At 42.1% G+C, this 9,953-nt stretch overlaps 1 protein-coding gene across 1 annotated transcript; it reads right to left on the bottom strand.

The window, feature by feature from the left end:
* Nucleotides 1–389: 389 nt before the first annotated feature.
* Nucleotides 390–7,281, bottom strand: Odaph (odontogenesis associated phosphoprotein). Its single transcript, XM_028752650.1, has 3 exons — nt 7,191–7,281; nt 562–715; nt 390–435 (listed from the first exon to the last, which is right to left on the bottom strand). The coding sequence occupies exons 1-3, from the start codon at nt 7,279–7,281 to the stop codon at nt 390–392; spliced, it is 291 nt and encodes a 96-aa protein (XP_028608483.1).
* Between the last annotated feature and the right edge of the window lie 2,672 nt (nt 7,282–9,953).

The raw sequence follows: 9,953 nt of genomic DNA, 5'->3' as shown, positions 1-9,953 counted from the left end.
TTCCCATTGAGTACGAAGAGTGTCATTAATGGCTGCATTTGCTTCATAATGGTCTTTCTCCTTCACTCTAATTTGGAAGTGGGGGTTAACTAATACTGCTGGTGTCTAAGTATGGATACAAATTGTTAGGACAGCCCATTTAAAGACTTTATTTGCACTAATATCCTGTGGGATAATACTGATGCCGTTACTGCCGGATTTTGTAAGCAAAAATGTATAATCCAAACTTCTTATTGTTGACCAAAAACAAAACAAAACAAAATCTCATCACTGTCACTGACGATACTTATTCTTCCAATGCAGTGATTTTTAGATTAGAGAGAGAAACAAACAGTTTCGTCACTTTTTCCAGAGGTGTCTATTCTTTTGCTTCAGCATGTTTGGGCTTCTCATTTCTCTGTGCTCTCCTCAGATGAGCTTCTGTTCTGGAGCTGTCTTCTAAGGAAGAATCTCCAAGGAATCAGTCTACCTCGTGGTGGGTAGAAAGGCCAAAACTGGAAGCGACGGTTGTTTGGAAGGAGGAAAGGTGTGTTGGGGAACCTTGGGTAGAAGCTGGGCCACCTTGGTGGAAAATAAACCATGGGTGTCCTTGTGATGGGCTGGGCCCTTGTTACTGGATTCCTTGTGGTGGGCGGAGGCGTGAGTGTGAAGATCTGGCAGTCTGTAGGGTTCATGTTATTTTGTGAGCCTCTAGGAGGGGTGACTACATCTTGTCCTGTGGAAATGAAAATGTAGGTCAGGATATGGACCTAGCAGCAGAAGCAAAAGTTAGTTAGATCCCTCAGGGTGAGGCTTGGAGAGAGATAAGAATCAAACAGAGACATTTCAAAGGATGTCTGAACCACAGTGGTCTAAGAAGATGACACAGCTAATGATCTACATTTCTGTCTGGAGAACTGATCTAAAAGAAATAAATATGTATTTATCAAAAATACTAGTTCAAGCATGGTCACAGTAGCCTAAACAATCCAAATGCCCATCAATAGGAGAATAGCTAAATAAACCATGTTATTCATACAGTGAAACAGCTAAATAAACCATGTTCATATAGTGAAAGAGTCCCTGGGAGTGAAAATCAAAAACAGCCAATACCTAGAAACCCAGATGAATCCATGCTACAATAAACAAAGGAAATTAGATACAAAAAGGATACATTGTAAGAGTTCATTTATACAAAGTTCGTGAATAAGCAAAATGGAGCTAAGATTAAAAAATAAGTCAGAACCAGGGTCAAGACAAATGTGATTTCATGGAGGAATTAACCAAGAAACTCTTTAGAAATGTTCTACACCTTGATCTCAGTACTCATTAAGTAGATTTGGATATATGTAACATACATACACATATGAATACCAGTATAAAATATGGTGAAGCTATACCTTTAAGATTGAGGTTTGTTTTTTTAAAATATGATTTGACTCACTGAAATAGAACAGAATTTATTTATTACCAAGAAAATAAAAAATAAAGAAAACAATGCTTAAGACCAGTGCTCACATCTTGGGTTTGAAAAGAAATTTGGATGTAGCCAAGTGTCAGTTCTTCTCGTGCCTGAATCACCCAATTGCAAAAGCAAGTTCTGCTGTGCAGAGTTCTTCAGCCTAGAACATATCAATCTAGACAGGAGAAGACTGGTCAGATGTCCAGTGGACAGAATAGTGCAGAATTCCTGTGTAGAACTGTGGAAATGTGAACATCCTCCAGGAAGCCGAGTGTTCTGGTGAATTAAAAACCCAAACCCAACACAACACAACACAACCCAAACCAAACCAAACCAACCAACCAAACAAAAACCCAGGTCTTCCTCTTCCTGGAGAGTTGATTTGAATTTCTTGGCTACATTGGATATGATTGTCTAGCTACCAGAGACCTGAGTTCCATTTTAAATCCACGACTTTTAGAAATGTCAGCTTTGAACACCTGGCTGTGGCTGATTGGGCTGTTGATAGATACTCAACATAGTCACTAGCTAGTCACTGAGGAATTAGATTCTCACTTGAGAATTGTTATGAAGACACAATGGCAGATGTTAGTAGGAGGGGTAAGACAGTGGCTGATGTGTGACTTTTTGGCCAGTTGAATTTTGATGGATAGGTCAGTCTCCATGTAATGGTATGGGAAGCAGCCTTCCTTCCCCTCCTCCTCCTCCTCCAGATGGTATGTGTATGCATGTTCACTTATATGTGTGCATGATTATGTATATATGTGTGTGGAGACCAGAGATTGATGTTGGGCATCTCTATAACTTGGCCTCTACTTAATTTATTGAGTTAGGATCTCTCACTGAACCCAGCACTCTCTGATTCAGCTAGTATAATTAGCCAGGTTGTCCTGGTCAGTGGCTGTTGGAGAGGAAGTCATTGTCTTCAGTGACGGAGCCACGTATGCTCTAGTGGAGACCTTCACAGCAACATCCACTTGGGTAGCCTTGGTTACATCCGGCAAAACAAGCACAAAGCGAAAACAAACCAAGACGTGAACGTGGGATGGAGATTTGTGGGAGCAGTTGGGAGGGGTTGGTAGTTGATAGTGGAGGATGGTAAGAGAAGGGTTAGGGATGGGTGTGGTCAGACCTGTATGCAGTTGTATACAATGTCACACTTGTAAGTTAACCATTTTATAAGGTCAGTAATCGGTCTCACATTTATCCAGGCTACTGAATATTGAAATGATATGACTGAAATTAGGCCAAGAAACATCAAATTATAGAAGATGACTAAATCCCACAGCACTCATTCTTTCTGATAAATTCCTAACTTTCGTAACATGGAAACTTCATATACCCAGCATCTAGCCACTAGGAGAAAAGTTAGCCTTGCTGGGAAGTCCCGTCCTGACAACTGGCCATCAAGTCAGGGTCAGCAAGGTCTTGAGCTCTGCCATCCTGTGAACTATCCCGCTTTATAAACATGCCAACCACCACCTGCCACCTAGGTTCATCTTGTTTCTTGACGCCTGAGGTTGTTCTCTAAATCCCATGGTGGGTGGTGCTAGAGCATGCAGCAGATTTTTCTACCAGGCTGAGATATTTAGCTTAGTACTCTCTTCTGGTAATCCACAAGCAGCTTGCCTCTATCACCCACTCAGGACAGTCAACAAGACCATGTGAATATTTTTTGATATTTTCCCAGCAAGCTAAACATATGACGATTATATTGGGTTACTACTTAGAAACACAAGTGTTCTAAAATGTAAGAAGTGTAGCGGGAGTCATGGCTCAGTGGTTAAGAGCACTGGCTACTCAGCCAGAGGACTCAGGTTTGATTCTCAACAAACACATGGTATTTTACAACTATCAGTTCAGTTCTAGGGGATCTAACACCCTCTTCTAGTCCTCTTGGGCACCAGGCATATAGGCAGTGTGCAGGCAAAACACCCCTACATATAAAGTAAAAATAAAATGCAGGAGCCATAGGAGTTGATTTGGCAATCTGTCTCATGTGACAAAGTTAAGATCATGCATGTGAATTGATGCCATCTGGTTTCTTCCCCTTGCTCAGTTGACTCTGCCCACCTGTCTTTACGGTTAACCTCTTCCTGCTCACTTCCTAGCATCATTATCTTTGTTTTCTCCTCAAACTGCTTTGAAAATTTTCATCTTGACTTATTTGAAGAATTCTACCTCTCTAAGGTTACCTAATGTCACATTTCAGAGTGAAAACTAGGGCAATTAGCCAATAATATTTTAGGTTCTTCTTTTGTTAAAGAGAGCTGTAAACTATATACCAATTCAAACAATTAAACAGTGATGTTGGCCTGGGGAGATGGCTCAGTGGTTAAGAGCACTGACTGTTCTTCCAGAGGTCCTGAGTTCAATTCCCAGCAACCACATGGTGGCTCACAATCATCGCAATGGGGTCTGATGCCCTCTTCTGGTGTGTCTGAAGAGAGCAATGGTGAATACATAAAATAAATAAATGTTAAAAAAAAAGTGATGTCCCCTCTACCCCAAAATGCTACTTTGGCAAAGGTCCTTAATATTTCTGGGCTTAAATTTTGGTTCCTGATGCCTAGAGTTTCATTTCCTACCTCTTGCCCTGGATCTCTTGTGTAGTTCCCAAGTCAGACCTCCTTAGGGAGATCTTCTCTCCCTGGAGGCTGAGTAATGGCCACTTACAAGAATTTCCATAGCAGCCTCAGCCCACCAGCATCGGACTTATGAGTCATGCTGTTATCGTCTGACAGACTGGCCCTAACCCAGGGCCTGTGGAAGAATTAATCGGTGGAGAGAAAGCTCCATTTCTGTAATTTCGAAAGTTTCCATGTTCCTACCTATTAAGGATAGTGTGAAAATTAACGTGTATTTCCCATACATTACCCACTGACACATGAGCAAAGACACTGTATGTACATCAAAGCTAAGCATCCTGAAAACTTAAGAAGACCAAAGTAGGTCACATATTTAAATGTCGATTGAAAAACACCTGGAGAGGCAGGGCAGTGCCATGTTCCTGAGGCAGGATCCCTGAGTTCTGCTTCTGACACTGTGACTATGGGTAGATCACCTCACCCCTGAGCTTTTTTCCTTATTTGTAAGATGTAAGAGTAATATGACCCATCCAATGGGTTTGTGAAATTATCCAAAATAAGATATTAATGGTTCTGGAAGTTTCCCTTTGCACAGTACACATTTAGTAAGTTAGCTATAGTTATTTTTAACTGTTAAGGGTGTGAGTGTTATAGAAGGATTTTAGCACCACAAGCGTCATTTCTTAGGTTTTCCTGTTTATATTTTGTATATGATCTGAGCATCAAGGTAAGGATAGGACTAAAGAACATCATTACTATAAGTCTAGAAACTCTATGAAGATGAGAGATTATCTTTATAACTGTTGGCCATTGGTGATGTCCTCAGCACCTGGACCACTCCCTGGATGGCAGTGTTATCCCTGAATACTTGGTGTATCACTAAATGACTAGGCAGACACCGTCTGTTCTTCTCCGTGTTTTTGTGGTACTCAGCGAGAATTTAATTTCTGCCTTAGGATGTTTTAAATAATAATTTATATTTAAAATTATAGTATTGTATAATACAGGCCAAAATATTGTTTGAAGTTTGGATATCAATTTTAAATGGGCTTATTATAGTCTAGACGTGAAATTTATAACATATCCCAAAACTAGCTCCTTTCTTTAAAAAAAGAGGTAATGATGAGAAGATCTTTTTATAATTACCTGTACTCTGTGGTTATCTGGGCAGTCAAGAGCTGTTTTGTAGAGAACTGTAGTGATTTTTACAGCAGTGAGCCTGGGTCTACACACACCATTCTTCCTTACAGAGCACCTGGAATCTTAGAATTCCCATGCCCATTCAGACTTTAACCACAAAGAAATACCAATGCTGTGGTCAACTGACTCATAATAACTGTAACTTAATTCATTTTGTGGACACTGAGAACGATTGTCTATTTTTGTCAAATCCATCACTAGAAAGATAAAGAATTTAGAGCCTAGAAAACGTGCTATAGCCCCCTTTCAGGATGCTATACGTTGGTTCAACAGTGTGCACATCCCATGTCAGATGCTGAATTAAATGCTGTGATGACAAAGACACAGTGCCTGTCTCCAAGGATTGGAAAGAGACTACAGACAGATCTGCAATACAGAGAGGAATGGAGCACACCCTGGAGGTGAGGTAAAGATTGTTGTGACAATCTGAAGATGTCAGAGAAAAACAATCTGTTCTACAATAATGTGTCTCCAGAAAGACTTGTAAATGTGATATTTCAGTAGCATTTAAATGCTGTTACTTGAAGCAGAATTGCAGAGAACAGATCTGAGCAGGGAAAGGAGCAGCTGCTGCCATGGAGGGGAAAGGGCATAGGGGCACATGGGACCCTGTTGGGCAGTCAGTCCAAGATAAGTAGAAGTGAGTAATGACCGAGAACCTGTGCTGCCAAGCTCAGAGACAAAATCTCACATTTCAAATGACATTTTTACTTGTTTGTTCGGGGACATTGTCTCACTATGTAACCCTTGCTGTCCATCCTGGAACTTGCTATGTAGACTAGGCTGGCCTTGAACTCACAGATATCTTTCTGCTTCTGCTTCTTAGTGCTAGGATCAAAGGCATGTACCACCATGTCCATCCCCCAAAGGATATTTTTAGATATAAATAATTGAAATCTCTAATCTCATTATAACCTATTTAACTATTTTCAAAGCCTTGAGAGAACAAGACAAGAAACATCAGCAAAATTTACTCTGTGACTACATGTACCCCATAAACTGGAAAAAAGGTGGCCTCTTTTTCAGCAGATATCCATAACCTTGTCTTGGGCACTGAGGAGCTGCTGCCCTGTGATAGCTGTAGTCTGTGGAGAGGCTGGGTTAGGGGAATCTCTGGGTATCTACAACAAGTTCTGATGCCTCTCCCTGCCTCCAGTCTGTCTCAAACATTGTGTGAGGATGTCAGGGAAAATGTTGGAGGTTGAATGGAGTCTCACTGAACTCCTTGAAAAGCTTCCCTAGGTCAGGGCACGTGAGTAGGTGAGAGGCTCTATCAGACGCTGGATCCTTCCTCACTGAGCAGCATCTAGTTTTCCAATTAAGGTCAATTATGAAAACAAATACTAGATGCAGGGCCCCCAGGTTCTCCTTCTTTTTCCTTTTCTCCTATCTTCCATATCTTTCCTTGGGTAGGGACTTGAAATCCAATGTCAAGGCTCAGAGCATCTGTAGGTTCTGTTTGGGGGTGGAGAGAATAGGAGCAAGAGAGAAATAAGAAATCTGCTCACCTTGTAGGGCCAAGACCCCAGCTCATCAGGTATGATTAAAGCAATAAACAGAGACTCAGCATGAACTGCCAGGGGATGTAAGGAAGCAGACAATGCTGTAATTCCAGGTTAACCCTGTTAGCTCAATAACTGTGATAACAGCAATAGCATTGGTGTAGTGCTTTTAACATGAGGCTTTTGCATATAGCTCAGCGGTCCCCTCCAGCCCCACAACAATGCATAATCATATGTAATGCTCAAGTATAACCTAAAATCACAGAGATAACACTAAGACTTGGATCCAGGTCTTCAGATGAGCAAACCCAGCCTTTCATTTCATTCATACAGGTTGATGGTAACAAATATAAACATTTCCAACATACGGAAATCTGTAACCATGGACGCCACATCTGTTTTCCCAAATGGTATTAATTATATAACCCACACATAGTAGGTAAAAACTCAGACTCTTACCTTCTGCCATAGTTACCACCAACCAGACGACCAGTAACCAGGAGAAGTGGAAACCAGGAGCCAACCAGGAGAAGTGGAAACCAGGAGCCATGGCTTCTGCCCTTTGCACTCACTGCTCTGGAGCCAAGGCTGCTTTAAAGGAGAGCTGAGTGAGTTGGCAGCAGCCTGAGTCAGGCAATTTTCATTTGCATAGTGGACCACAACCACCTGTGGTAGGAGAGTAAGACACTCTCAAGGAAATACCAGACAGTCTTCGTCAACCTGAAGCTTCGGGTAAACGTCATGCACCTCTCTCTTCATTCTGGACTGAAGCCATCTTACCTTCACCATCCTATCAGTTCTAAACACTCCTCACCCCATTGCCTGCACTTTACTTGTAACTGTGGCTCTTCAGCTGCAAGGGAAGGGATTTTGATTTCTTTTCTACTGCTATGACAAAGTACTGTGACCTGACCAAGGCGGCTTACAGAACAGTGGTTCTCATCCTTCCTAATGCTATGACCCTTTGATACAGTTCCTCATGTCATGGTGATTCCCCATCCCCACCCCAGCCATAACATTATTTCATTGCTACTTCATAACTATAATTTTGCTACTGTTGTGAATCCTAATGTAAATATCTGATATGTAGGATATCTATATGCGACCCCCGTGAAAAGGTCTTTTAACCCCTAAAGGGGTCTCAACCCAGAGTCAAGAACCAATATTAAAAAGAAAGAGTTTATTTGGGCTGACAGTTTCAGATAGTGAGCCCATCACCACTATGGTGGGAACTCATGGCAGCAGACAGGCAGGTATGGTGCTGGAGCAGAGAGACAGAGAGAGACCTAATGGGAAATGGTGAAACTTTTGAGACTTCAAAGCCCACCCCTAATGACACACCTCCTCCTGTTGGCATTTAGTCTAGGCTCTGCCCCACAGTTACCTGGCAACAGCCAGGTGTTCCTGACTCACTACAAAAGGGGCTCCTTGCCCCCTCCTCTCTCTCATGTTCTCTTGCTCTGTCTTCTTGTTCCTGCTCACTCTCTCCCCATTCCCCTATCTCCTCTCTCCACATTCTCATGGCTGGCCTCTACTCCTCTACTCTCTCTCTGCCTTTCTCTGTCTCTACTCCCTCAATTCCTCCCCCCCCATGCTCTGAATAAACACTATTCTATACTATACCTTTGTGTGGCTGGTATCTCAGGGGGAAGGGATGCCTCAGCATGGGCCCGCAGAGGCACCCCTTCCCCAACACCTGATTGTACATCCACCAAACATATTTCTTCTCTCTTTATTTTTATAAAACACAACATCTCCAACAAGGCCACACCTCCTAATTCTTCTCAAACAGTTCCACCAACTTCAGATCAAACATTCAAATATATGAGTCTATTAGAGCCATTCTCATTCAAACCCCCACAGAAAAGAACTACCTTAGCTCCTCACCATATAGCTTGACTTCCTGGAGCAAATCATGAGGAAAGAGAAGATTTTCTCAGTCAAGTGTTTAAAGAGGTTGCTGTTAGATTCTGACCCAAGTGTATGACCCTTCTCTGCTCTGTGTCTGCCCATGAGGGAAGGGCCATGATTAGAAAAGTGTCTTTCCTTGTGGCCACTATGGCCATTGTTTAAACAAAAGTGAAGAAACTTGGAGCATAACTTAATAAGTCCACTTTCTAGACTTTCCTCTAAGTCACCAACTTGCTCGTAAGGTGAACATGTGTCACTATTATATTACTGTGGAGACACCTAGACTAAGACAACCCTTACAGAGAAAGCACTGAATGGGAGCTGGCTTAGAGTTTTAGAGGGTTATTCCATTACCATGGCAGGAAGCATGTCAGCATGCAGGTAGACACTGGAGCAGTACCTGAGGGCCACATACTGATCTGTAGGCAGAGATGTCTGGGCTCCACATGGGCTTTTGAAACTTCAAAGCTCACCCTCAATGACACACTTCCTCCAACAAGGCCACACCTCCTAATCCCTCTAATCCTTTTAAATAGTGCTACTCTCTGGTGACTAACTTTTCAAATTTATGAGCATATGGAGGCCATTCTTATTCAAACCACCACAGCCTGACACATCTGTGCTTGGCTAGTCTCCTGAGAAGATTTTTTCAGTTGTAGGGAGTAATAGGAAGTGGTCATGGATATTAAGAGTCTGGTTCTTGTTAGAAAAAAAAAACCCTAATATCATTTTCTTTTCTCACTTGCCATTTGATTATCTGTTCTAGCCAGCATGGTGGCACCAGCCTATTATTGCAAGTATTTGAGTTGCTGAGGTGGAAGGAAGGCTTGAGCCTATGAGTTCTAGACTAACCTAGGCAACATTGTGAGTGAGATGCTGTCTCAAACAAAAAACAAACAAACAAACAAAAAACCCAAAAACAACATTTTTATCAGTTCAGAGGGATGATCTTTGAGGTGGCATTTGTATTAGTTGGTGTTCTGCCACTGTGATGAGATACTTGAAAATCAATTTATTAGGTAGAAAGACTTATTTTGGCTCAGAGTTTAGAAGTTCTTGTTCTTGGTCAGCTATTTCTGCTGCTTTTGGACTGTGGTAAGAACATCACTGTAGGGGTACAAGCTGCTCATCTCAGGGTAACCAGGAAGCCAAGGGGGACGGGCTACAGGTCCCAGTATTCTCTTTAAGGGCACTATCCCCAATGACCTAACCTCCATTTACTAGTCTTCATCTGGTAGAGGTCCCATCACCTGCCAATAGTGCTCCAGGCTGGAGACCAAGTCTCTTTAACACACCGGCATTTAGGGACAT

This window comes from Grammomys surdaster, unplaced genomic scaffold, assembly GCF_004785775.1.
Source record: "Grammomys surdaster isolate TR1022 unplaced genomic scaffold, NIH_TR_1.0 125928, whole genome shotgun sequence".
Classification (NCBI taxonomy): domain Eukaryota; kingdom Metazoa; phylum Chordata; class Mammalia; order Rodentia; family Muridae; genus Grammomys; species Grammomys surdaster.
This window is presented reverse-complemented; position numbering and strand designations above follow the sequence as displayed.

Coding starts and splice junctions, on each gene's coding strand:
- Odaph (XM_028752650.1), bottom strand. CDS start 7,281: ATGGCTCCTGGTTTCCACTTCTCCTGGTTGGCTCCTGGTTTCCACTTC. Junction 716..7,190: donor GGTGGTAACTATGGCAGAAG/GTAAGAGTCTGA, acceptor TCATTTCCACAG/GACAAGATGTAGTCACCCCT. Junction 436..561: donor ATGGTTTATTTTCCACCAAG/GTGGCCCAGCTT, acceptor CTTCCTTAGAAG/ACAGCTCCAGAACAGAAGCT.